The sequence below is a fragment of the Sphaerodactylus townsendi genome, linkage group LG05 (genome assembly GCF_021028975.2).
Source record: "Sphaerodactylus townsendi isolate TG3544 linkage group LG05, MPM_Stown_v2.3, whole genome shotgun sequence".
Taxonomy (NCBI): domain Eukaryota; kingdom Metazoa; phylum Chordata; class Lepidosauria; order Squamata; family Sphaerodactylidae; genus Sphaerodactylus; species Sphaerodactylus townsendi.
The window spans coordinates 79,072,531-79,100,394 of record NC_059429.1 but is presented as its reverse complement, the minus strand read 5'-3'; the positions used below and the strand labels follow the sequence as shown (position 1 = coordinate 79,100,394).

The window sequence follows — 27,864 nt, the reverse complement described above, 5'->3', positions numbered from 1 at the left end:
TTGCTGAGCGGAATACATTCTTATGGATCTCTCGGGACATCCAGCCCAGAGGTGCTTAGCTTAGCCCATGATAGAGTCACCTAGGTCTTTGTTTTTAATCTCCAAGAAAATTCCTCCAATGTTTGAAGTGCCTTATTTGGGCATCTTCTTGTCCTGGGTAAATTTCCATGGCCTTTTGGTTTCTCCATCTGGAGGTCTTGAGATCAAAGCCCCTTTTTTACCATGTAGGTGTGACTCTGCTAGTCTTACAGTACTATTCCATCACAGTGCTCAAATAAGTAAGCTGAGGGATGAAAGGACATCAGGACAGCATACCCAGAAATTGTGGGAAGGAGTAACTTATTCCTCTAGCCAAGCTGGGATGGCAGCTCCGCAGATAGTGGCATTTTAAGTAGAGAGACAGTATCTCAGCTATCTCGGGGAAAGCTTTTATTTTCATTTTTTTTATTATGCTATCTTGGGGTTTATGATTTCACTTAAGTTGTAAACCTCAGAAAGGTCAGGTAATATTTTCCAGAAATAAATATATAAAGGGTTGTTTATTCAGTTGAGAACAACTGCCACCAAGATGCTCAATATCCCCCCTCCCCCCGGAATACAACTGTGCTACCCAACAGCCATGTACACAAATCCAGCTTTGACAAAGAAGCAGGGATGACTCTGGTACAGCTACTCTTTTTTGTAGAATCTCATCAGGATTCAAACCTGCATCTCTCAGATCCTAATGCCGCCCTCTAATCAGTTTACCATGTTGGCTCTCATTTGGGGTCCTGGGCCAGTTTGGCATTTTTTTTTCTTTCATTCTGCCTGGCACTGCAAACAGTCTTTAGCACTATACAGACTTGCTTCACCCCAGTATTCCTACATGTTCCAAACAAAACCTTCATGTTGTGCTCCAAGGGGCACATTTGCTATTCTCATTTGTGAGCCACAGCTCCTAGGCACCTACACAGGGCCCATGGGGCTTCAGTGTTGGGCCTGGCCCCATTAGAATTCTTTTCTGTTATGATCTGGCATCTGGCACTGTTTTGACCAAGGTCTTTCAATCACTTTCTGTGTTTCCTATGCAGCAGTAAATGCTTGTACAGAAGACAGTGTTACAAAGGAGGCCCTCCTGTCTGCTGCTCAAAAAAAAAAGCATACTGTCCCAGAAGTAGGGGTCCTGGTCTTCTATTACCTAGCAGTAAATTCAACCCAATCAGCTTCTGGACCATGTGACGCAGTAGCAGAGTATCTGTGTGCAGATCTCAGATTCAATCCTGGGCATCTTCAAGAGACTACTATGCCGATGATTTAGTACTCCAGTTTGTTGTGTCAACTAAAAAGCAGGAGGGAGAGCAGAATCAGGTAGCAGATGATGAAAGAGATCTCTTCCTGAGACCTTGAAAAGTTGCTGCTAATTACAGTAGACAAATCTGAAACTAAAGGACCAATGGAATCAGTATAAGGCAGTTTCATGTGTTTATATGTGAAATGCATGGAAATGTCACCCTGGCAGACATGAGAGCCTTACTAAAACCTTCCCCTTCCCTGCAGGAGAGCTTTAGAAAAAGGGCAAGTCCTTTCTTGTTCAAGGCAGTCTCTGCCAGATTGCTAGAAGGAATGTAGATCCTTTTTTATTTATGGAACAAGAAAAGTCTGCAATTCTGCTTGGAGACACAGCCTGACTGTCATGTATCTTGTACTGGGAAAAGCAACAGACGTTAAACTGTGGATCAAAAATTATTTTTAAGGATGGTGCTTTTCAATGAACTGGCAAGATATGGAACTGACTTCTGACTTCTTGCATGTGTGTGTGGCACCATATCTCAGAGCACAAATGAAACGATCCAGCCAGAAGAGCAAGTGGAGTGGGTCACTTTTACCTGTTGATGAACTAAAATGAATGTGCAATGCTTGATAAGGTAAGGATTGTATCTTTTTACCAGTGTAATGTAACAAAATGTTTGCTCATCCTTTCATTGGTAGAACTTGTATCGTACTTTAAAGCAGTACTTTGAGTTACTTTGTCAACAACTTCGATAGAAAGTATAGTACATAATTTTGGTTAAACGTTAATATACAGGTTTATGTTTTTCAAAGCACAGAACATCTTAATTCTAAATAATTTCCAAATCCAGAAAGTTGGTGTTCACAGATGACCAGAAAGAGTTATTTACATAAACAGAATATTGGGATATTTTCTGCAGGATTTTTCAAATGCACAGAAAAGGAATGGCAGACAGGGACCACACATTATTTTTTCAGGCCCAGTACAAACTTGTGACACACACACCTCCACATACACACTGACACCACAATCCCTTCTTCCCATACATACAAACTCATGAGCCATGAGAAAAATGTTTTAATTCAGAAATTACTAATCCGTGTTTGCATTTCCGAAAAATGACCACCTTTGCTATATTTGCATAACACCCAGCCTAAGAGTCCTACAGGTTTGCTAACTTTTAAAAAACTTTTTCATCATAAGCCAGGCATTAACCTGTCAATGTCTTGATAGTTTTTTCCTAACAGAATAACATGGCTGCAAACATTAAGCCAATTCCAAAATCCTTCAATTAGCCCTCCAACATCAGTTTCTCTTGCAAGTAGACAAGATGGATAGGAGCCTCAACTATTCTTGTGCTATTTTAGAATGCCTGCATTTTTGGAGGAGTGTTAGTTTGCTGCAACTTCTTTCAGATTCTGCCACAATCAATGGGGGTGTGCAAAAGATCCTCAAGACTATCCACACTTCACTAAAAACTAGTTGAAGTTGTTTCTTGTTATTCTAATTTAATAATATAAGTGGAAGTAGTTCATATTATTTTCCAAAAGTAGATGTGAAGATTTTTTTTTCAGGTGAACTTGTTTCATAAGGAAATTTTTCAGAAAGATCATCAGCAGATTGTAGAAGCTTCCTCCAGTTCCCAGGGCTCAAGTCCCATATATTTTAGGAACAAGCAGAATGTAAAACTAATGCTACTGATTGCTCTCAAATGCACAGGTGATACTGTTCTCTAATGCACAGGTGATGCTGTCCAAAGTTGCATCAAAAAGTTCCTTCTGTATAAAGATCAGAGATTGTAGGACATGGTTTTTCAGGCTCAGATACTTTGTGAAATCATTTCCATTTCATTCCTTTCCTTCTCTGGAAAATGTCCATGCTGTCTGCTACAAGATATGCTTCCCACAGAATTGTTCTCTGAATTGTTTTATTTCTTCAATAACAGCAACAAGAGCTACCTCCGGTTTTTTTTAAGATTCCTCTGATTTGTAAAATCTTATTTCTGACCTTCATTACTTGAAAGAGTTTTGTACCACAAACTAGATACTGAAAGGCATAAAAATGAGCTGAAGTAGTTGCTCCACTACCTTTGCCCCCCCCCCTTCCTGTCTAGTCTGGCTCTCAAACTACAGTGGATACATTTACAATCTGTATACAGTGTATACTTGATTTTTGATGTCAATGTGTTAATTGTGTTACATTAAACACATGTACACTCTACACACATAAACCCTACACTCCCCAGTTCCATTTGTAATGTGACTTCCTTGCAAACTGGTATACACACTTCTCATGCAGGTAGTATATATGCTCACTATAACTGGGCTCTTATGCCAAGAAACTCTTGGACTTGTAGTTCCTGATACCATAAGGTAAGGTGCAAGCACCGGGTCATCATTACTGATCCATGGGATGATTTCACATCAGAGCGTTTACTAGGCAGACTATGTTAATAGAATTGTCAATTGTTTGTCATTGCCTTCCCCAGCCGTATACACGTTCTCTGCCTCTCAAGTTCTCAGTCTCATTCACATATTACCCCTTCTTTAACTGCACAGTTCTGTGTTTATATGTGAAATGCATGAGCTGGGCCAAGAAGTCCCGAATGCTCTAACACGACTTCTGCCTGGTGCCAGCAAATCTCACAAAATATCTAGACAACAGATACAACAAACGCATTTCTAAAAATATAATTAGGCATGATCTGTTGTTCCTTTTTTCCTCTCGGCAAGGGGAAGTTTGGGTCGCCACCAAGCACCTCGGGACCTCCCGTCCCTGCACCAGTTAAATGTACTCCTCACTCCACCCCGATGTGGGGATCTGGCAGTAGAAAATCACTTTTATGCAAAAGAACAGCAACAACAAAAACCCTTGTAGCTTCAAGGATTGCCCCTTTGCTGAGCTTCACGTGTTTTAATTACGTTGCTCGCCAACCTTTCCCTTTTAATTCCCCGCCCTCTTTCTGAGCTTCGACTCTTAAACTGTTTGAGCAAATAGTGCCACCGTAGAGAGTTTGTAGTTTTTATGGGAAAAGAAACATGCTTAGACTCCGGTTATTGTCTGGCCGAAAGACTACACGTCCCGGTGTGCATCGCGCGTTATACCTCTAGGCTCTGCCTGCTGGCTGTAGTTGCGGGAGTCCTCGCTTGCCTCGCTATGAATTTTCGCCCGGTTCAGTAGGGAGGATAGAGAGAATGAAGACTGGGAGCGGGGTCGGCTCGGCTGTATTTCTTGCCACCTGTCAGGTAGGCCTTGGTTCTCCCGAGCCCTTTGGGCTGTCTCCAGGCCACTTGTCGCCCATGACGCAAAGCGGTGGTTCTTTTTTCTCTTCCATCCGCATTTGCTCTAAATAGCCTTTCATTTGGGTTTGTCCGGGTCCGGGATGTTCTCAGCTCACCTCTGTGTTCTTTACAAACAATCCAAGATCTGAAACTGGATCGGTACAGAAGAAATGCTTGGCATGCCTTTTATCGACCGGGGATAGAAGCCCGGAGAACGATTTTAATGATGGCTCCTTTTAAAATGCAAAGTTGCAAGTCTGCCTTGGATGAGAGAGAGTGCGGCGAAAGCGCCAGGGAGCCGTGGGAATTTTATATGAAGGTGCTACGCTTTGTTAGTATGATGAGATCTGTGTTTCTGTCTAGTGACTGTCTGGGCTGGGGGGGGGCGGGGGGTGTTTACACAGTTGCCACCAGGGCCTCTTTCACTTGGCCCTCCTAAACCGGATGTTGGCCCGATTCCAAGTAGAGCGACGTTGGTGCAGAGGATTCATTACAGCGTATTTAAACCTATTAATAAGCCATGCCTGAAGCGCGCTGGCCATTTCAAACCACACAGCTTCTTTCCTGTCCGGTTTTTTCAAGCATAAGAATGCTGTAAATATAACATTGAATTGCTGCATTGCCTACTGCTGTAGCACAAAAGTTTGAATGTTTTAAAAAACTTGGAAAAGACTGCCCTGTCTGTGACAAAGGCGTGGGGCTCTTCAGAAGCGCGTCGCCGCACTGCAGCGGTTCAGTAGTGCAGAGTTGATTGAAAAGAAAAGAAAGGCCCCTTTCAGACTGCCCTGATAATCCGTTTGAGCATCCAATTGCCCACAGATTTTTTTTTGTGCCGTTCCAGACACAACTGCTTTGGCTCCCAGCTGCTGATGGATTTTTAAAATCTTTTTGGACAGAGCCACTTGCGGCCTGTTGGTATCCAGTTTTTTTAAATGAAAACTGCTCTTTCCTGTTTTCAGTTCTTCCTTGCACCTCTGAATCACTCCAGTGTGCTGTTTGAACCCTTTGAAAAAGAACACAGTTTGGAAAAAGGCAGGAAAAAATAGCCGCACTGTTTGAAATGGCCAGAGTCATTCAGAGACAGTTACTTGGATTCAGGCCAACAACAAAGGACATTCCGTTTAGAATTTGTAATCTGAAAGAGGGTACAAGGCTTTAAGAAGAAACTGACTCAGTGCTGCTGTGCAAACGGAACAAAAGTGTTTTTTTTGTGTGTGAAATGGTTAAAAAAAATCTGTTAGCAGTCAGGAACCAAAACAGTTATGTCAGAAATGACACAAAAATCCGTTAACGATCGGCTGCTAAAACAGGTTATAAAGGCTGTTTGACAGCAGAAGTTGAATTAGAACTCTTTTTCCTATCACCCCTAGGCTAAATACTCCAATCCAGATCAAACCAGTTAAACATGATTTATCTTTAGTAGTGTTTGGAAATCATGATACACATCTGAGTTGTCAGAAGTAAGCCTCACCTCACTGTCACTTTTAATGTAATGTAAAAGGTATCCTGATTATTGGTGGATGCATATTCTAGTTGTTACCCGCTGCCAGAGTAAAAATTAATGCTGCTGAACTGAAACAGTATCAACCGGGCGGCAGCGAAACCCGGCCCAGCAAGAAGAGAGGGGTTTCCAATGGAAGTAAGGACAGACACAAGAATCTTGAATGCAGGAGCACTTTACTAAAACGAACGCGCCAAACAAGGCACTTGCAACACAGTTTATAGGGGGAAAATTCAAACACGAGGGTAAATAATAAAAGGTCCTATTTTCTCATTGGTGGAAGGCAAGTCCAGGGGGTGGAGCAGGGGCCTTCTCTGCTGTGGGTGATCTCATAGGTGGCCAAGGCTCCCACCTTGGGTTTTATCAGTTTGATCCCGTCAGGAGACAAAAGGTGGTGGCCACTGCCAAAGGTGTTCTTCCTGGGTGCGGTTGGTAAAAGCAGTCACAAGTCCCCCACCCTTTTGTGATGTTTCATGAGTCCTTTATGTTTCAGCTGTAGGTCCATTAAAGCGGAGGGTGTGGCTTCGTGAGTCAGGCCTGGATTCCTCCAACAGTCACGTGCACGATGGGGACCTTAAAAAAAACCTATCCAAACATTTTATGACTAAATAAGCAGGGAATAATATAAAATAAAAATTGTGCTTTTTATTTTATTACGGGTAACATAGTCTTGTAGAAAGCTGCTGAAAGGCAATTCTTTAATGATGCTCGCTCATTTTAGAGCAAATGCATACCTAGCCTTGATTGTGTTCTTTGTTTTGATTGTGTTCTTTGTTTTTAAATTGCTTCTTACTTGGCGTGTTGAGACATGTAGGTGTTCTCTCCTGGGGCAGAACAGGAGATTAGCACTTAGCGTGAAACTTTGCCATCCAAGATAGCCTGTGTGCAGACTTTGAAGACACATACTTGTGATGCCATCTTTGAGGCGAGGGTAAATAATAAAAGGGTAAATAATACCCTCTGAAGGCTCGACCCACCAACAAAAGACAACATTTCTTTTGAACAACATTTTGGGTGGTGCTTTAGAGTAAATAGCTAGGTTTCTTAATATAGTTATAAGAAAGCGCTCTTAATCAAATTTTTGCCTGATCATTGTAAGTTCATGTTTGGTGTGTGTTCTTTGAGGAAAGAAAATGACAACGGCAAATGCACTGTTTTATTCTGTGGATTTCAGTAGCCCCGCTTTTGTAAACATTTTAGTATTCTGCTATGTGTGCAAAATGTAAAAGGGGATGACTCACTAGTAAGAAATGGTAATAATTCCAGATGTATAGCCATGTTAGTTATAACAGCAGCCCTTGAAGACTAACAAAAGCGAATCAGAGCTAACTTCATGATGGAATAAGTGTAGTAAGTTTTTAAGAGACCACTGGACTCCTGTTTCACTTACTTCGATTTTGTCTACACATAGGGAAGATGCTTATAGGGAGACTAGTGTTTCTCTAATGAGATGCCAGTTTTCCCAGGAAGTCAGAAAGTGGAGGTCCACCCCAGAAGCAGTAGAAAATAGAAGGGCATCATGCAAAAATGAGCCCATGTTCAACAGGTGACTGTCACTTTTTACAGACACTACATATGACTTTTGAAATGTACATAGTGTTTACAGGCAAGATACTAATTCTAGTAATAAACAGTCACACCGTTTACTTCTATTGTTAATTCCGCAGGACAGGGAAAATCTATTAAGGTAGCACAAAGGAATTGGGAGAGAAAAGCATTGGGGGAAAGAATTTGAGAAACAGTTTCCTGCTCCTTCATACACTTCTTAACGAAGTACACCTTACATGCACCACAGGGGCTTTCATCCATATGGCAAGTGCACGTTCCCCAGAGGAACTCAATTAAGAAGCACTACATGGTCCCAACAGATCTGGACTGCAGCAGGCTATTACATTCCCCCTCCCCACCCCCCCGCCGCCGCCTTCCACCCCATTTTCCTAACCCGAAAAAAACCTTGACTTATTTTCCCTGTAGGGATAGAGTGAATGCAAGGCTTCATATGAAAGCCATACAGTGCATATGCAGCCTCTTCGATGGTGCAAATAACCATGCCCCCCCCCCCCCGCAATTTGGGTTGAGAAGTTGGTGCAGGGGGAGGGAGGAGCCTGTCCAACTTTCTGCACTCCAAACCAAATTGGACCCCTACTTCTGAATTAAATTCTGTTCTTCCTCTTCTGATTTCCCTTGGGGAACTTGCAGCTGCCGTACAATCTCTGTGGCCATCACGTGGTAGATGTATAGTCTTGAGTTCTTGAACAAGTCCTGTTGAGTGTCTAGTCTTTATTAATAAAGTACCCAGTCCCTTGCCTTAAGTGCTGCAGAAAACCATAACAATGATGAGGTATTTGGGGCCTCTGAATATGTGAGCTAAATTGGGTTAGTTTAGATTAGATGGGGACTTGGTTACCAATGATTCTGTTGCAAATGCTCCATCCTGGCTGAAAGCAGATCCCTGAAAGAAATTCAAGAAGTCAGTGGTCTTTTCAGATTATGAACTGTGCACCCATCTACTGAAACGTACTTTCCTCTAGGAAGTTCAGGCAAAGAAGCTGCAGAGTCCTGAGCCAAAGTCTATAATTTTACATCCAATGTAGTTTGAAATGGCAGTGTAAAAATGCTTTAGAATCTGGTCGAGAGATGTACGAAGTGTGCTTTAAAAACTGAAAGGGTAGGTCTAGGGAACCTGTTTGTGTGTAGGTGTTAAAAAAAGTATACTGTGACGACAATAACAAATTAGGTCTTAACCAAAAGAATCATTACCTTTCCTTAACTGTACATGCCCTTACTCTGATCATTAATTGGTATATGTTGGGAGCACAGTGGTGGCGATCAACACTGAGAAATCTTAGCTTGTACGAGAGTGGACCTACGGTGACCTGAGGATGTCCCTTTAATGCTGTATACCTTGCTAAGCTTTTTTGTCTTAGCCTGGCACCTATCCCTGTACTGTTGCCTGAGAGGTTTAGCAAAGCGAGGCATCTGTGGACCTTGTACAGACATAAGAGCACGTGATCCTGACTGAATTAGTGACAGTGACACTTACATGTCCTCCTCCCTCTCTCCTTCCTTGCTTATGGCTGCCTGCGCACAGGGTCTTAGTTACAGTATTGCAGTCATAATCTCTTTCTCTTGGCAGAGGGGAGAAGGCAAAGTCTGACTCCACCCTACTTGTCAGAGAGCTGGAAGAGAAACATCGATATTTGAAACCAACAGCCCCATTGAGAGAACACTGTCTGATCCCCACAGTGATGGATAAGGATCCTTTGTTCCAGCTCCGAGTCTTTGACCTCAATTGCTGGTAAGTTTCCTACCTACACTTTTGACTGAGGTAGCTGAGAGGGTTAAATTTGTCTGGGTGTAAGCATAGTGTGTGTGTGTTCTTAAGAGCTCAAGCATGAAATTGCTGATCTTCTCACTTTAATATGCAACTTATCCCTGAAATCAGGCTCCATCCCTGAAGACTGGAAGATGGCCAATGTCACACCAATCTTTAAGAAAGGATCTAGGGGGGACCCGGGAAATTACAGGCCAGTCAGTTTGACATCTGTTCCTGGTAAATTAGTAGAATCTGTCATTAAAGATAAAATTATAAAACATGTATAAAAAATAGCAAAGACCACCTGCTGAGAAAGAGTCAGCATGGCTTTTGCAGAGGCAAATCCTGTCTTACAAACTTACTAGAGTTCTTTGAGGGTGTAAACAGGCATGTGGACAGGGGTGAACCGGTGGACATTGTCTACTTGGATTTCCAAAAGGCTTTTGACAAAGTTCCTCACCAGAGACTGTTGAGAAAACTCAGCAATGAAGGAATAAGAGGGGAAGTCCTCCTATGGATTAAAACTGGTTGAGAAACAGGAAACAAAAAAGAGTGGAGTGTAAATAGGAAGTTCTCACAAGGGAGAGATGTGGGAAGTGGTGAGCCCCCAAGGATCCGTTTTGGGACCAGTGCTCTTTAACCTATTCATAAATGACCTGGAAGTAGGGGAGGTGGGTAGCTGTGGTGGCCAAGATTTGCAGATGATACCAAATTATGTAGAGGAATTGGTGAGAGACCACACAAGGAGTTGCGAAAGAGCTCCAAAGCGGACCTTGATAGAATTAGGTGAGTGGGCTAAGAAATGGCAAATGCAGTTCAATGTAGCAAAATGTAAAGTGATGCACATAGGGGCAAAAAATCCAAACTTCACATACGCGATACAGGGGTCAGTGCTATCAGTCACAGACCAGGAAAGGGATTTGGGCGTCTTAGTTGATAGTTCCATGGGAATGTCAACTCAGTGCATGGCAGCTGTGAAAAAAGGCAAACTCTATGCTGGGGATAATTAGGAAAGGAGTTGATAATAAAACTGCAAAGATTGTCATGCCCTTATATAAAAGCAAGTAGATAGGCTGACCCGCACTTGGAGTACTGTGTCCAGTTCTGGTAGCTTGCATCTCCAAAAAGGATATTGAGGGAGATAGAAAAGAAGTGCAGAGAGAAGGGCAACAAGGATGATTGAGGGGACTGGTAGCACCTTCCTATGAGGAGAGGCTGCAGCGTTTGGGACCTCTTTAGTTTTGGAAGGAGGAAGCTGAGGGGATATACAGATTAAGAAGTCTACAAAAAAAAAAAATTATGCATGGGGTAGAAAAATGTTGACAGAGAGAAATTTTTCTCTCTTTCTCCTATCTAGAACCAGGGGCATTCATTGAAAATGCTGGGGGAAGAATTAGGACTAATAAAAGGAAACACTTCTTCCATAATGTGTAGCAGTTGGTGTTTGGAATATGGAGTGCCACAGGAGGTGGTGATAGGCCACCCTAACCTGGATAGCTTTAAAAGGGGCTTGGACAGATTTATGGAGGAGAAGTCGATTTATGGCTACCAATCTCTTGATCCTCTTTGATCTGAGATTGCAAATGCCTTAACAGACCAGGTGATCGGGAGCAACAGCCGCAGAAGGCCATTGTGTTCACATCCTACATGTGAGCTCCCAAAGGCACCTGGTGGGCCACTGCGAGTAGCAGAGAGCTGGACTAGATGGACTTTGGTCTGATCCAGCTGGCTTGTTCTTATGTTCTTGTGTGTGTGTGTGTGTGTGTGTGTGTGTGTGTGTGTGTGTGTGTGTGTGTTTGTTTGTTTGTTTGTTTGTTTGTACACTCTAACTATAGACTCCTGGATTCTACTTATTTGGAAATAGGAGCAAAAAAGCTCCTTTCTCTGCCAGGTTTCCCCTTTACAGAATGGAAATGATGAAGTTGTTTCTCCTGCAGCAGAACCCAGGGGCTGCGCTTCCTTGATACTATGGGATTCTGGGATTCTGGCACAAAGTGTTCCCTGTCTTCTCTGAAGTGATCTGAAAAATTTGGCCTCTCTTAATGCTTAAAGGCTTGCCTTTAGCCTTGATCCGGAAACTGAAACTCGTACAGAACACAGCAGCCAGGCTTCTTACAGGAGTGTCAAGCAGGGACCGGATTACTCCTATACCAGCTGCACTGGCTGCCGATCGAGTTCCGGGTCATGTTTAAAGGCCTTGGACCTGCATACCTACGAGACTGCCTCTCCCCATATTGCCCTGCTGGGCCCCTCCGTTCATCGGAGGAGGACCTCCTGGTGATCCCTGGCCCTGAAGCTATCAGGCTGGCCTCTACAAGGGCCAGGGCTTTTACAGCCCTGGCCCCTACTTGGTAGAACAGGCTTCCAAGGGAGATCAGGGCCCTGCGGGACCCACAGAGTTTCCGCAGGGCCTGTAAGACAGACCTGTTTTGCCAGGCATTTGGCCATCCTGACTAAAAACATCGCTGCCATTTCATCTGGCCTCCCGTGGGCATAAAGGTAGGGAGGGGGGAGGATGACGCCATCTGACGAGATACGGTTCCGGTTTTTATTCTTATTATTGTGATTCAGTTTTTATGGTATGTTTTTAAGTTGTTTTATCATTGTTGTTCACCCCCCTGAGCCCCTAGGGGGAGGGCGGTTTAGAAATTAAACAAACAAACAAACAAACAAATGTGATAGTTTCATTTGGCTCTCAGATAAGTCTAACCTGTACGGTGTTCTCAGAGTGCCTCTATCCATTTGGCAGAGTGTTCAGACATGCAAATAGTGAAGGGTGGGGTCACAGGGGGTTATCCCACATAGAAGCTGCAGCTTCATTCTGTTTCTATTAGTTAGCAAGTTGCTATGCTGCTGTTTGGCCCTATTTGGGGTCCCCAGGGTGTCTCCCAACACAGAAGGAAGAATTGTGAGACGCTCACAAGACGGAGAAATCCTTGCCTCTGCTACCATTTTGCAAAGTTGATTGAGGATGTCTGTTGTGAGTTTTCACAGAGAGAAACACATCTTATTATGACATGCCTCTGAAGATGCCAGTCATAGATGCAGGTGGAACGTTAGAAGCAAAAACTACTAGCCGGTCAGAAATCCCACAACAGACAGTTGATTCCGGCCATGAATGCTTTGACAATACATTTATTAGGAATATTAGACACCCACACACCACAGGCAGCCAAGATCTTGCAACTTAACATCATGAAATCATGACACACACATCCCTCACAAGTTGTGATGTCTGTTCAGGTACTTGGGAGGGATGGCTAATATCTACCTTACCTTGTCCCTCTCTGATTTTCCTGCAAAAATCCACCCCACCCCCTCCTTGTGGACTTTTTCCAATCTGATGTTCAGAATTTTGTGTGTGTGTGTGTATATACAGAGAGAGAGAGAGAGAGAGAGAGAGAGAGCGCAGTGAAAAGGAATATGAAACTATTCAAAGGACGTGACAAAATAAGACATGATGCTGTCAAACAGGCATCAGTTATTTTTCTGGAACAGAGATGCCTTCAGCTTTCTCCAGAGGGGCTAGTGTAAACTCAGCCTCAAATCTTCCATAACTTGGAGGTGAAAAGATCCTCTCATAACCTTCTTACCTTAGATAAGGCCTCACTCATTGACCTTGGGACCTGGGCAGGTTGGTATAAGAGGAGGGTGTCATTCTTATTCTATTATTTATTTTATTTTTGGCCAGCCCTTTCCTAATCAAGCTGGGCTCAGAGCAGGTCACAACATAGCTAAAATTCCAGTTTGCAATAAAAAGTTATACACTGTGTATAGTAAAATCCTAAAAATGTCAACACTTCATGGTGTGAACATTTCTTATAGCGGAGCTGTCAAAGGGGAAATAAGAGGGAGCACCAAAGTCGTATAGGAAGAGAATCAAAAATAGAGTAACAACTTGATTAAAAGGGGAGGGGGAGAGAACAGGGGGGTGGGAGGGAAAGTGAGAGGGAAGGCCAGTGGGAGGGAAACTGTTGCTTAACCACAAGCCTGGTGGAAGAGTTCCATCTTAACAAATCCCACAGGGCCTGGGTCTCATGTGACACAGCATTCAACTGGACTGGGGCGAGAGCTGAAGAGATTCTGGCTTTGGTTGAGGGCAGCCAGATAACTTTTGTACCAAGGACCACCAGTAAACTAGCTCCTGCTGAGGGTAATGTTCTCTGGTGGCATGTATCGAGAGAGACAGTCTTGCAGGTATATCAGTCCCAGACCATTTAGGGCTTTAAAGGTCAATACCCAAACCTTGAATCTGATAACAGAGAAGATCAGGGTGAGTCAGGAAAGGGACCAGCTGCCAGATCTGGTGTAGGTGGATAAACACCACTCTGGTTACATTATTGACCTGCATCTCCATTGATAGGAAAGCATCCAGAGTCACTGCCAAACTCTTGATGGTCTATTCTGGTGTCAGTTGCACACCATCAGGAGTTGGTGACTGGCACTCCAGTCTAGCCGCAGGATCATTATCTTCAATAAATCCTGACTCCCTTATTTGCCTTCTTCCCTTCTATCATGAAAGCAAGCCTGGGAGAGCCACGCTTGTTTCATTAAAACCTGGGTTCTTTTCTCCAATAACTCCAACCAGCTGAGGTCTCAACAATTTTAATTGAAAAACAGAAATAAAAGAAATAAAACATGATTGCGGTTAAGGGATTGCTTAGCTGGTTACGTCCCTTTTGGTTCTTTGTCCCCGTTCCGGGAACCCATGGCCCAGAGATGTTTCTCTGGCCACGTCTCAAGATGGAATTCAAAAACCTTTGTTTTCCCCTTCTCAGGAAAACTCTGTTCAGGCCATGAGGTAACTTAGGCCTTTGAAGTTTCATCCTAGCACCTCTGCATAGTTTCCTGTCCTCCCTCCAGGAGATCAAAAGGCAAAGATGCTTTTCACAGTTGTGTGTGATTTTGCTAGTTTTACAGTACTATTCCATCACACCTTCCTTTTCCTTTTTTTTGTCTCATGTAGCTTATTCTTTAGGTGAGGTCGAATGAGCCAAAATTCCATCTGGAGGTGCAATGATTGCAGTAGTTTTGATTCATTATTATTGAGTTTTTAACTGTGAAACTGAAATTGTTTTGTTATGGTAGTATCTAGCCAGCTGTCCCATCAACAGATGACAGCTGGATATCGTCTGCATACTGGTGGCAACCCAACCTAAAACTTCAGACTTGCAGAGCGAAAGGGGCGCATTGGAGAGAGGATCACCAACAGAGGTAGTCTGCACACCAGAGAGTGCTGTGATGGCATCTTCTCTTCTTGCACAACCCTCTGTCCCTGACCTTGGAGAAATGAGATTAGCCATTGCAAGACTATTCCACAGACAGTAGTGTTGGCAAGGCAGTGGGCCAATAGTTCATGGTTGACCATGTCAAATGCTTCCATCAGACTCAGTAATAAGAGCAGCACTGACCTGTCTTGATCCAGCCATCTACAGAGATCGTCAGTGAGGGCAACCAATGCCCCCTATGTCAGTGATGGCGAACCTTTTCGAGACCGAGTGCCCAAATTGCAACCCCAAACCCACTTATTTATCGCAAAGTGCCAACATGGCAATTTAACCTGAATACTGAGGGTTTAGTTTAGAAAAAAACGGTTGGCTCTGAGGCGTGCGTTACTCGGGAGTAAGCTTGGTGGTAGTTGGTGGCTTTGCTTTGAAGCAACCGTGCAACTCTTTGAACGGGTGAATCACGACCCTAGGAGGGTTTACTCAGAATCAAGTCCCATTGCCAGCAACCGAGCTTACTCCCAGGTAAAGGATAGCACTTTAGTTCTTCACATGAAAATCAGTGGGGTTTAACAGTGCTTAATAGGGTTACCTGCATTGCTTCCCCAAAACTAGGTCTTAGGTTTAATGCTAATAATAGAGCCCAGTGGCCCAGGCCAGCCTAGATGTGGGTGGGGGGGGGCGCGATCTCCCCCCGCCACACATGACGAACTCTGTTTGCGTGTGCCCACAGAGAGGGCTCTGAGTGCCACCTCTGGCACCCGTGCCATAGGTTCGCCACCACTGCCCTATGTCATTTGACCAGACCAGAAGCTGGACATAAGAGGGTTCAATGCTGATGAGGCCCAAATGCTTTAGGGCTCAAAACCAGTCCCCTTGAATTGAGCTTGGAAGCAAACTGGAAGCCAGTGCTTCTGTAACAGGAAAAGTCTGTGTTCTTTGTGATGGATCCCAGTAAAAGTCCTAGCTGGTCTATTTTGCCAAGATTGATGCTTCTGAATCATCTTCATGATAGAGCGCATTTCAGTAGTTTGCTATGAATATCTTTAATAGTGTGACTAAAATCAGACCAGTTTTTTGTAGTGACAGTTGCAGCTAGACTGGTAGCTAGGAAGCCAGCCTAAACTAGAAAAGGACATTCTTGGCCACTTTGGCCTCTCCAAAGAGAACGAAGCAACCAGGCCAGAGTGTAAACCCTGTTCAAAACAGTCTTTATTTGCCAACCAGCAGCAACATATCAATTTGTTTCCCTTCCAGGGCCCTTCGGTACTTGAGCAAATTACGGCAAGAGCGCATCGCACTGATCGGAGATGTCCTCGACCAGGAAGAATTTGACTTAGCACTCTTACAGGAGGTGAGGACCTAGTAGGAACAAATCTGCTCTAGTCGATATTGTCAGGCTTGAATCAGGGAGTTCATATCTCAGCTTAGCCATGAAAATAATGGAGCAAAACACTAGCCAACCTGCTGTAAAGTGAAGTGGAAGTAGCTTGCCTTCAGAGCGACTATAACATTTTTAAAGCATGGTGCATAGTTTACACTGTTGTGTGCATATAGTTAATAAACACGTGAATCAAACTCTATCAAGGCCAGCATTATGTACTCAGACTGGGAATAGCTCTCCGGGGTCTCAGGTCTTTCCTATCATTCCTGCCAAATCCTTTGGACTGCAGATACTGGGAGCTGGACCCTGTGCATGCAAAGCAGATGCTGTATCACTGAGCTAGAGGTCTGCTGCAAGGGGCTGTCTGTTACCCTGGGACTGGGGGAATAGTGAAAGTAGGCCTGATCTCCAGGTTCACTCACCACTTTTGTTCCTTGATCCAAAGGTCACTGAGATCTCAGCCTCTTTGCTTTTCCAGGTGTGGAGTGAAAGAGACTACTGGGAGCTGAAAAAGAAACTGTCTGCCCGCTATCCTTCTTCCCACTATTTCAAAAGGTAAAATGAACTACGATAGACCCTTGACTATGAGTTACTGAATGGCTGTCATTTGACCACTCATAGCAGTGTATACGGACAGTGCTAATAAAAAAAATGTTTACTTAATTTATAGTCCGTCAATGCAGACGTGATTGGTCAGAGGCCTGGAGAGTCCCCTCATGAGTGTAGGAGGAAACCACATTTTTTTTCTGTTTTATGACAGCATTAAAGGGCACCTTGGGTTTGGAAGATGTTCCGACTTTTCCTAATATTTTCCTGAAAGCGTCATTTATCAACTGCACTTACAACTTGTGCAGAGGCCTTGCCTGCATGGTGGATTAGCCGTCCTTTGCTCTTTTTCTTTGGCCATTTATGGACCTTTGCTTTCCAGCATGATTTTTGAATGACTTCAGAGGAGGTGACACTATCCCTGCATCTATCAGAACTGTTTGTGAGCACAAAGTTTTTGCCTCTGAGACTGCAGTAAATGAACTCTGGTACAGCTACAGGGCAGCTGGATTTGCACCCTTCTGAACCCACTGATGTTGATGAACCTAGAAGGGTGTCACTGTGTTTAGGACTGTACTGATAATTACTGTAAGAACAGAAATGAAACAGATTCCACAGTCTGAGATCTGACAAGATCAGGATTGTCTGGGCCATTCAAGTCAGGGGTACTTATATAGCCACTTATATGGCTAGCCCTTAGTTCACTACAACACCCCTTGTTACCAAAGGCCGTTTCCACACGAATGTGGAAGTGGTTGCCGTCCCCAAGCTGCCGTTTATGGCCCGTGCGGAAAGGGCCAAAGTCAGGACTAAGGGCTGCTCACCTCAGACTTGCAGTGGGCAGGCACAGGCTTCACTGTATGGTAAAGCTTTTCCCGCTGGTCACCTCCTGGGCTGTTGGCATCTCCAACATGTTAATTTAAACAACTGTAGCCACCCCTTGATTGTGGTGTTCCCAGACAAAAGCCACAGCATTCAATCCGTTGTTCACATTTATAGACATGTTTGCCTAACACTATTATTGTTTACATTTTTAAAGTTCATTCTATGGTTTCACTGTGAATTGTTTTTGTAATCGGCATTGATTATCAGTGCTGTTGTTTTCATTTTAATAATGAGAACACTTCAGAGTACCTGACCAATGTTTACTAATCAGTTGACCCAATATTTTTGGACTTGTCCAATAACCCAATTTCATTCTGCACGGAATAACAAACATTATTGCCCACAACTTTGATGCACTTATGGCATCTCATTATAAATTACTCGTATGTACAGCTTTTGATGGATGTCAAGTCATTGGCTGTTTCCCAAGGTTAACCACCAAGACAGCAGATCACCGTAATGTTGAGTGGTACTACTAGACCTCAGTGCCTCCTTAGAGTCAAGAATACATTCCTAAGGGCTCTTAATGCTAGTTGTGGTTCATAAACTCTTGCTTACAAGAGTTCCTTACAGGGGTTCACCTGGGCTGCATCATCCTACCTAGTTGGATATTGTGCTATTGTTATTCTATAGCAATAATTCATTACATGCATGATGACCCAATTGCAGGTAATTGCTATAGCACAGCAGTAATGCAGTATGTGGATTTCACCTTGGAAGGCCCAGATGATCACTGATGGCATAGCAATGGATCATGGTGGTGAACTGTGGGGTCTGTCTGTCTGTCTGTCTTAGTGGGGTGATTGGCAGTGGACTCTGCATCTTCTCTAAACACCAGATCTTAGACACCTTCCTGTACCAGTACTCTGTGAATGGCTACCCATACATGGTGAGTGGAAAATTCTTCGGTTTGGGGAGGCAGCAAGGAGCATTCTTTGCCATGATGGGCTGTTGGGGATCAGTCTATATCTATTCTAGTGTGTGTCTCATTCTGTCTACTGCTTCATCCTCTGCAGCTCCAGCATGGGGACTGGTTTTGTGGGAAATCTGTGGGGCTTGTGGAGTTAAAGATCCAGGGTATAGTCTTCAACGTTTATGTGACACACGTGAGTAATTGTATTTTAATTTGTGAAGTGTAACTGATGTTCCCAGTGCCAGAACTGGGTGCACGGCATGAGGTACAAAGATGGGCGGGGGGGAGAAAATTTCATTTGAAGAGGTGGTAAGATGCTTTCCATCATCATAGATGGCTAGACTGATGACCCCTTTGCCTAGGACTGCACAGAACCCCTGTGCCAGCTTGGCTTAAAATTGGCAATATCTGTTCTGCAAAAAACATGTCAGCAGAAGGTGCACATGAATAATCCTAAACTTTTGCAACTTCCTTGAGGATGCCTTCTCAAGAGGGAAAATTTTCCAGCTTGATCTCCTAGCTTGGTTCTCAGAGAATACCTAATGTGTTGTGACATTGTAATGTTCACTTTTTCTTCCTAAGCTTCATGCTGAGTATTGTCGGGAGAAAGATGCTTACCTGCCTCATCGAGTTGTCCAGGCCTGGGAACTTGGCCAGTTTATACAGTGAGTGTAAAAGAGGAAGAATTGGGGGGTATTCTGCCTCCCCCCCTCAAAACATTGTTATGAGATCTGTACTGCAGTGGATACTATGTAGAATGCAATTATCCTCATGGCCCAAACTCAGTCTTGGTGCTTTCCTTGTCTAGATCCCTCCTTGGCAGTGGTCCAGAGTTCTTTTTTACGTTTCTTTACTCTGTGTATACCTTGTCCTCCTCCACCACTCATGGGGACTGTCAAAGAAGCAGCCTAGGCTTTGCCACCCAGCTCACATGGGTTCTTGAGAGTAAGTGGGCACACAGCAGACCAAATAACTTATTTAAAAAAAATTATAAAAAGAAAGAAAATTAAAAAGTCAACATGAAAAGTCCTTCAGCAGTAATAATAACATTTGCATATAAATAGCAGAAGATTAGCTGAGACATGAGATAGAATAAAACACTCACAAATATGCAAATATTAGCACAGTCCTTGAAATGTGTTGGCCTTTGTTTCTTCCAGCCAGCATAAAAGTCAAAGAAAAGTTACAGCATTTCAGATAGGTTTAGAATAGAATAGCCACTCTAACCTTATAGTAAGCTTTTTAAAAAAAGAATCCATCAATCACAGTCAGATTAATCTAATTCAACCAATTAGAGCCAAAAGCCAAGCTCTTGATCATACTTACACGTCCGCCAGTTAGTGGCTTGGGACAGCCTGGCATAACACCTCTTTAATGTTTTGAGAGACTGAGACAGGTAGCTAATACTCCCTGCTCAGTCTCACAACATCAAACAGATGAAACAGAATCTAATCAGCACAGGGCTTTCCAATTAAAGGAGACTCATTTTTCCCACAGGCCTATTGGGGATTCAAACCTGGGTTTCCCGGATCCTGGTCTAACACTCTAACCACTGTATCATGCTGTCTGTCTAGTTCTAGCTTGTGAGAGGCTCAGCTTACCTACTGGCAGCCCTTTTCAGTGAGGAAGGAACGGGGAGTGATCATGGTCATTGTCATCAGTGGGTAGAAGAATTTGGGTCAAATGCAATCTGCATCTCATCTAGTGGAAAGCATTCTTGGAAGGGCTAGGGGGCCTCCTTTCCTCCCATCCTGAGACTGCCCCATCTTCCCAGGCATACGTCCAAAGGGGCTGACATTGTACTGCTCGGTGGAGACCTGAATATGCACCCTGAGGATGTTGGCATTAGGCTGTTACGAGGCTGGGCAGGCCTGCAGGACTCCTTCACTGCTGCAGAGAAAGTTGAGGTGAGTGTTTGTGCATAGACCATGAAATGTTCAGGAAGGTATGGATGGTGTTTATTTTTCTTCTTTACTCAGCATAGGAAATTTCACACCATTGTAGAGAAGGTAGTGCTTGGGACCTTATAACAATGGCACAAGACTTTATTTAGGTGAGAAATCCATGTAGGCATCCTTGTCTTGGTTAGCATGCCCTGCTTCATCTGCACATCCCTTTCCTTCCTAAAACCATCTGCCCACCTTGCTCACTTCTGCTGCAAGCCAGGCTACTGCAGGTGCTCTAATTAAAAAAGCCAGTCTGCTGCAGGTGCTCTAATTAAAACTTGGCCAGTTTATACAGTGAGTGTAAAAGAGGAAGAATTGGGGGGTATTCTGCCTCCCCCCCTCAAAACATTGTTATGAGATCTGTACTCTGGTCTTCTTTGCAGGGCTGTGAGGATGGCTGCACTCTGATTCCAACCAACTGTTTCACAAATCAAAAGGAAATGCGGTTTTATCCTCAAGGGATTCGTATCGACTATGTTCTTTATAAGGTACGTGAAGATTTGGAGGCACAGAAAATGGAGACTGGACCAAGGTAGCCCACAGGACCACGGGGACATGTGGTGTCACATATCCCGGGACACATGCCATCTAGTCATGTGTGAGGATGCTGGGCACTGGTCGGGTCCTTGCACCCAGCCTCTTCTGTTAGAAACCTGTCCAGCTGAAAATCTCTGCATGTGGATTATGGGGGTTGCAGGGAGAGGGCATTGACAGGTCAGTGGATTGGGCCCTATGAGCTATTGACCCATTGGAGCCCTTCCCAGCACGTCGACTCAGCTCCTTCAAACCTGGCTAGTAGCAGACCTGGACCCCTGCCTGCCTGCCCAGAGGCAGACCTGAGGCTCTTCTGGCCTGCCCAGCAGTAGACCTGGGCCCCTTCCGGCCTGTTCAGTGGTAGGCCTGGGTCCCTTCCATCCTGCCCAGCAGTAAACCTGGGCACTCCTCTGTATCTAGGAAAAAAGGAGCTTGTTGGGGTGTGTGGAAAACTCAGATTTTGCCTCAGGCTCCATTTTCCCTGGATACACCTCTGCACAAAACTAAAGAAGTAGCTGGGCTGCTGTCTTTGCTATCCCAGTCTATATCTCTGTGCTAGCATACTGAGCTAGAACGGTTTACACTTCTTTTGGCAGTGGGTGTCCAAAATGATATCTTGCCTGACTAAGCACCTCTTAAGCAAGCAACCCATTCTTTGGCAATAGATGGAATTTAGTTGTTTGATTTGGACATGTTTTATCTGATAGCTGATTTCAGGGGAACAGCTTTTCAAGCTTTATGGATTCATGGCTTTAGAGCTGAAATATACAAAGCTGTGAGCACTGCTGTAAAAAGAACTTTCTGCATTGCATGTTGAGTTTGATCAGTTTTGGACACCGAGATAATTCCTGTATTTTGAAATTCTGAAACACGGACAGTTCTTTTACCAAGAACTCACATCAGATAAAATGGTTTGTAAAATGGGGGGTGGGGAGCTGCCTAAGTAATCCAGTCCTTCTTGGAGAAAGAGTGTGAGTCCCTTAATTTGAATGTGGGTGCTTGTGGCTTTGTTTGTTCTGGTCATTCTGGTCATTTAAGAGTGTCAGGCCTGGATTTTGTGGGTTCTGCTCTGTGTGCTTTATCTGCTTTTCCTGGTGCTGGCCTTTGAAGGCCACATTCCCAAAACTACTTTCACTCTCTTGCTTGCTGACTGGATGGGAGGGGGAGTGAGAAGTTGTGCTTATATGATTCACAGCTCTGTAGAGCTGTCTTTGAAACTGTACCTGATCTGACTTATGCCTGCAGTAAAGAAACCTTTGTGATCCTACAGGTGTCTTCTAGTCTGGTCAAGGGGATCTTGACAAAGAGCTTGTTTTGAACACCAGGATTGTGATGTTGCTGCGAGAATTAAGTTCACACAAGGGTTGCTGCTTTAGAACAGGAACAGAAATGCTTTACTATTGCAGAACTCATACTAGATAGGGAAGGGTAGAGTCAGCATCCTAACTATTTGTTTATGCTAGGATGGAGAGAGAGAGAGGAGAGCACAATGTTCTCACAGAAGTAGACAAAGGCTTTGTCGAAGGCTTTCACGGCCGGACAACTGGTTCTGGTGGGTTTTCCGGGCTGTGTGGCTGTGGTCTGGTGGATTTTGTTCCTAACGTTTCGCCTGCATCTGTAGCCGGCATCTTCAGAGGTGTCTCACAGAGAAAGGTCTGTTTCACACTGTGTTCAAGGGAGGCCAGATAAGCCAGGCAACACAGTGTAAAACAGACTTTTCTCTGTGAGACACCTCTGAAGATGCCAGCCACAGATGCAGGCGAAACATTAGGAACAAAATCCACCAGACCACAGCCACACAGCCCAGAAAACCCACCAGAACCAGTAGACAAAGGCTGTTTCTGCATGGGTGGAAAATGGCGCCCTAGGTGTGGTAAAAACACCCTCCCTGGGGTGCTGTTTGCACAGCTGGCGCTGCTGCATCACAGCAATGCCATGTTTGCCCCCCAAGCGGTGCGAAGATGCCGCTTTTGAAACTCGCTCCCTGAGCAAGGTTTTTCAAAAGTTGCATCTACGCACTGGCGCAGTGTGAAGCGCACCGGCATGAAGGTGCCGCTTTTGGCCCCTCCGGTTTCCTGTTCACCTACCCCTGCTCCCCGCGCAGCTCTGGACAGCTGGAGGGACATGCCCACACTGCCCTCCGACCCCTGGAGGTCAGAGGGCAGTGTGGGCGTGTCTCTCCAGCTGTTCAGAGCTGCACAGGGAGCAGAGGTAGGTGAACGGGATGAGCCGCCTCTGCAGGTGGCAGCAACCTTGGCGCTGCCTGTACGAGACGGTGCGAACAGTCTCGTGCGTTCACTGGCATGAATTATGCCAGTGGAGAGCCGTTTCCTGCTGCTGTGCAGAAACGGCCAAAGAAAGGGGGGAAAGCAAGTAATCCAGAAGGAAGGCAGTTCCCTTAGAACAGCAATCTGGGTGTCAAAGGGACAGCAGCAAAGGGTTACAGAGAGTTCTGACTTGTCTGCCTTTCTAGAACTCTTGCCCCCTATGAGAGTTTGGTCTTTTGCACAATTCATTTTTTCTAACTAATGGGTGGAATTCAGAAGAGGGCAGCAAAATGGCAAAAGATCATGTCCTGGAGGGAAAGGGGGATAATTGGGGGGGGGGGGGGGCTCTCTCAGCCTTGAGAAAATAAGGTCAGTGGGGAGCTTGTCAACAACCTTTAAATATATAAAAGCCTTGCTGCAAAGACGATGCAATGCCTTTAAAGCTGCAGACATATAGCCATGGGTTTTACATCTCAGGCAGTTCAGATTTATATGAAAGCTTGTGAAAAAAGTGCAAAGAGAGAAAGGGATAAATGGTCAGATTTTTCTCTTTAGTAAACAACTTGAGGATGGTCGAGGTCAATTTCTTCGTCCTTTTTCCACCGTGCATTCTCTTTTAATCGATGCTCGACAATGTTCTGCATTCCATGCCACTTAGAAGCAATGGTATGATGCAGGCCATTTGTGTGGGGGTACAATTTTTTTTAAAAAAATGTATGGCCATGTTCTTCTGCCTACTTGGTTGGTTTTCCCCAAGACAAGAAACCCTTTCTTGCCTAGAGGTAGAAGCACGGGATTATTTTCAGTTTTCAGTTACAGTGAATAATACTGGAAGAAATGTCGATATGATAAAGTAACTTGGTAGGTGGTGAAGGAGGTGATTGGAAAATAGGTGGCCAGATAAGCAAACAAAAATCAAGTTAAGCTTAGTACAGAACAGCTCATCCTTGAAGATCCTTCTAACTGTTGCTATTCTTCAGAGGAGCTTTTGTTGCAATCCTGCCCCTCCCTTCCTCTGTCCCTTCTCACGTAGATCACAATCGAGCTACAGAATTTTACAGACATAAGAGATAATGTGCAACTCTCCAATCTACTGGTCTTCCCTTCTTGTAGGATTCACCTCAGTATGACGTAAGATGCAACAGTCATGTGACCACCACTGGAACAGTTCCTGGCAAGGGCATCCCTTACTCGGACCATGAAGCTGTTGTTGCCACACTGTCTGTGCAAAGAAAAGGATCAGGCAAAGCCCTAAATCATCCCACAGTTGGTAAGAGTCCAGGGGTTTTTTTACTTAGCACCAGAATAATTATGGAAAACCCTGGAGACTGCTTGCATGTCTTTGAGAAGCTGTTCCTTGCTTGTTTCTTTGACCAAATACCTCCTTTGAGACTTGTTTACTCAGAGAAGAGGGTAGATACTTAGCTCCTTCCTGTCATAGTCCAAGGAAGCCTAGATTGCCCTGGACCCAACAGAAGGTACAGCCTGCCTTCCCAGCTCCTGAGAGTCTGGGTTGGAACTAGATGTGTGTTCACAGTGTCATCTGACTAACATTAGTACCTGTTGTGATTGAGCTCTTTCTTTTTTCCAGAGCCAGGGCTGGTAGACATCTTGAATGAAGCCCGGATGGAGGTGAGAGTGGGGCTGCTTTCAGCAGAGCGCCAACGGTATTCCTGTGGGCGCATGGCCGTCCTGGCCCTACTTCTGCTGCTCATGCAAGGAGCGATGGGCCTGAGTTCCATGTTTGGAAGAACCATCCAGCCCTTCCCCAAATTCTCTTTCTCTCTGCTTGGCCTGCTGGCAGTGGTGGTGTTGCTCATCTCAAGCGTGCTGTACCTCTTCCACACCATTGAGGTGAAAATCCTCCAGGGGACAGAGGAACAAATGCGGGTGGGGCTGCAGTCTCTTCATGACAAGCTAAGCTCTGGCTGATGCTTTTTCTACTGGAGCCTCCGTAGGGACCAAGAGACCCTTGCCGAAGGTGAAAGCCAGTAAGCCCCTCTCTGCTGCCCAGGTTCTCTTGCCTAGAGGGACGTGTGCATGTGTGTGGGGTGGGGGGCAATAATTTTAGCATTTGATGCTGTACAGGTTTTATAGCTTCATTTCAGATAAATAAACTTTGTATGAATGGTTGATTCTGTCCATCCGCTGGAGAAATTGTGGGATGGGGACTGTGGTGCCATTGCCCATTGCACTGTGCAGAAGGAAATTCTGAAATGCAAGCATGTCTAGACCTGACTTCGTTGTAGCACTTTAACAAACCAGCGGTTTTTCTTATATTGTGAACTACCTAGAGCCCTTCGGGGATGAGGCGGACTATGAAATCTAAAGTAATAAATAAATAAATAAACCAGCTGTGCGGTGTGAAGCATGAGACTGATTCATACCACTTCGTAAGCAGTGCAGAAAGTGGCATAAAAGATATGTGCTAGAACGTACAGTGTTTGTAGTGACTCCCTCCACTACTTTCTGAGCTTAGCAGCCGTGTGCTGTGTTGTTGCCAGGAATGGAAGGGCTTGAGTGACTAGCAAGGTTTCAATGCCAGTCTTTGATCTGTACTTTTTAAAACAAATCAGATCTTGTTTCCAGTTCTGGGTACGCTCCTAGCAATAGTCATGTTGCTGTGGATATAACTGGGGGGAGGGGAGGAGGGGATTCCTGCAAGCTGGTCCTTCTACTGACAAGAATGTAGAATATTGCAGTGCTTTAAAATATAATGGAGATCTCATTTCAGGGATCATAAATTGTTGGCCCTGGTTTTTGGAATGTTGTTCTGGCTCCCTAAGATGAACAAAGGAGGTAGCATTTGTCAATGAAATCCTGTCCTTGACATGATTCATCATTTATGTAGACCTGAATGTACAATGTACTCATCAGCATTAGTTTCGCCCTTGCAACACTTTTATGATGCGAGTCACTGTTGTTCCCATTTGGCTTGAGGTGAAGAGATGGCTGGCTTGCCCAATACCAGGCTGCAATTGTATGGCTGTTGCAGCATCTAAAACCCAGTGCCAAGTCCCGGTATGACTAAGGTGACCAGCCGTCCCGATTTTCACGTACACTCACGCTTTTGCGCAATGTGTCCCGTGTCCCGCCAGGCTTTGACATTGTCTCAATTAGGCAATGTGCTCCTGCGGCCGCGTGCGCAGAAGACAGTGCGGCAGCGCGCACGCTGCCGCAGGAGCACACTGCCTTTTGCGGCGGTGGCGCTCCCCATCAGGAAACAGGGAAGCGCCCAGAAGGCAGTGCGGCAGCGCAGGAGGGAGTGCCTCCCGCGCTGCCGCAGTGCCTTCTGGGGCGCTTCCCTGTTTCCTGACTGGGGAGCGCCGCCGCAAAAGGCAGTGTGCTCATGCGGGTGCCCTGCTTTTCACTAGTAAAAAGCTGGTCACCTTAGGTATGACTATCTCACAGCATTGTATGTAAGCTACAGGGCTAATTTCCAATGAGTGGCTGTCAGTAGCCTCACATGCAGTTGCAAATCTTTTGATACAGTGGATGCCCTTGGTGAAAGCATGCGGTATTAGCAGCCTATGAGGTGTTTTGACTTTCCTAGTTCTGTAAAATATCTTGGAGCAGGGGAGGAGAGGTGGAAACATGAGTGTGCAAGTAAGAGGAAGAATCCTCCCCTAGGCATATTTCGCATCCTGGTTTTTTTCCTCCAGTTGTTATCTTAGTGGGGTGGGAGGCAGATACAGACCATAACATCATGGAAAAGAGTGGTCTTTCCTCTGCTCCCCCCAATTGCTTAATAGCTAAAAGTACTTGCCAACTGCAGTACAGATCCAGGGGGAGGCCAGACAAGCCAGGTGCCACATTAAGGCACTAGTGGGAGGGGCACTGGGCCAGTCCCCCTCCCCCCACCAAAAAGCCCTTTGTGGTAGGGCACCTTTAACATCTCAAGAGTCGCTGGGTCGCAGCAGCAGACTGCTTCCTCACCCCTCTGGCCTGCAATAGAGGTGGTGAATAAGCTAAGCAAAGAGTGTGCAGGTGGGCGAGTTTGGGTGCTGGGTAATCCCTGGGCAGCCATTCAGTTAGGCTGTTTCTGGCAGGGCAGCAAGCTCTGACCTGCCCTTCTACGCGGCCGCTTCTTTGCCTCGCTTACTTCTCCACTCTTTGGGAGCAGCGATGAGTGAAACAAAGAGCAAGTCAGGCAAAGAAGCAGCTGAATAGAAGCGCAGTCCAGAGTCAACTGCCTCACCAGGAAGAGCCTGACTGAGTGGCTATCCAGGAATTACCTAGCACCCAAACTCACCTGCCCATTCACTCCTTGCTTCACACGTCTTTGCTACCTCTCCTGCAGGCCAGAGAGGACAGTGAAGCAGCCAACTGCTGCCACATCCCAGCGACTCTGGGATTTTAAAGATGTCCTACCAAAAGGGGCTTTTTGGAGGGGGGCAGCTGGGGAGGGCACCATTTGAGAGCTTGCCCTGGGTGCCATTTTCCATAGGACCAACTGCAAGTCCACTAGTTTGAAGCTTAGAAAATTGTGATAACTGAGAAATAGCTAGTAACACTTACTCTGGAACAAGCAGCAGTATAAAAAATATTGATCGGTTGCCCAGGTGCAGATCTTTGAAAGCATTTAGTTAAATTATGTCTCCCTGGAGCCGCATGTTTGATGCATGTACTCATGTATTTGATTTCTGTGCTTATGTCCCACACTCAAGAGTACTGGACAGGTGGTTTGTAGACCATGCAGGTTTATATTTTGCTAAACAACTGCTTTCAAATCATTCTCATTTAAGGGAAGACAAGATTTTTCCTGTGCCATTAAATGAAAATATGCTTTAAAAAAA

The 27,864-nt window shown here is 44.9% G+C and overlaps 1 protein-coding gene across 2 annotated transcripts; it reads left to right on the top strand.

Annotated features, from left to right (window-relative positions):
- Window positions 1-1,633: 1,633 nt before the first annotated feature.
- SMPD2 (sphingomyelin phosphodiesterase 2) lies at window positions 1,634-27,864 on the top strand. 2 transcript variants are annotated; one of them, XM_048496369.1, is made up of 12 exons: window positions 1,634-1,904; window positions 9,189-9,350; window positions 15,851-15,947; window positions 16,456-16,532; window positions 18,204-18,297; window positions 18,425-18,514; window positions 18,904-18,986; window positions 20,096-20,228; window positions 20,651-20,755; window positions 24,182-24,338; window positions 24,660-26,089; window positions 26,463-27,864. In XM_048496369.1, exons 1-11 carry the CDS (start codon window positions 1,882-1,884, stop codon window positions 24,998-25,000), a joined length of 1,362 nt encoding a protein of 453 aa, XP_048352326.1. In that variant the 5' UTR covers window positions 1,634-1,881; the 3' UTR covers window positions 25,001-26,089; window positions 26,463-27,864. The 2 variants fall into 2 exon arrangements, with proteins under 2 accessions (XP_048352326.1, XP_048352327.1); XM_048496370.1 differs by lacking the exons at window positions 1,634-1,904; window positions 26,463-27,864 and adding an exon at window positions 4,358-4,515 and having other exon boundaries at window positions 24,660-25,423.

Coding starts and splice junctions, on each gene's coding strand:
- SMPD2 (XM_048496369.1), top strand. CDS start 1,882: ATGAATGTGCAATGCTTGATAAG. Junction 16,533..18,203: donor TCTTCCCACTATTTCAAAAG/GTAAAATGAACT, acceptor TGTCTGTCTTAG/TGGGGTGATTGGCAGTGGAC. Junction 24,339..24,659: donor CCTAAATCATCCCACAGTTG/GTAAGAGTCCAG, acceptor TCTTTTTTCCAG/AGCCAGGGCTGGTAGACATC.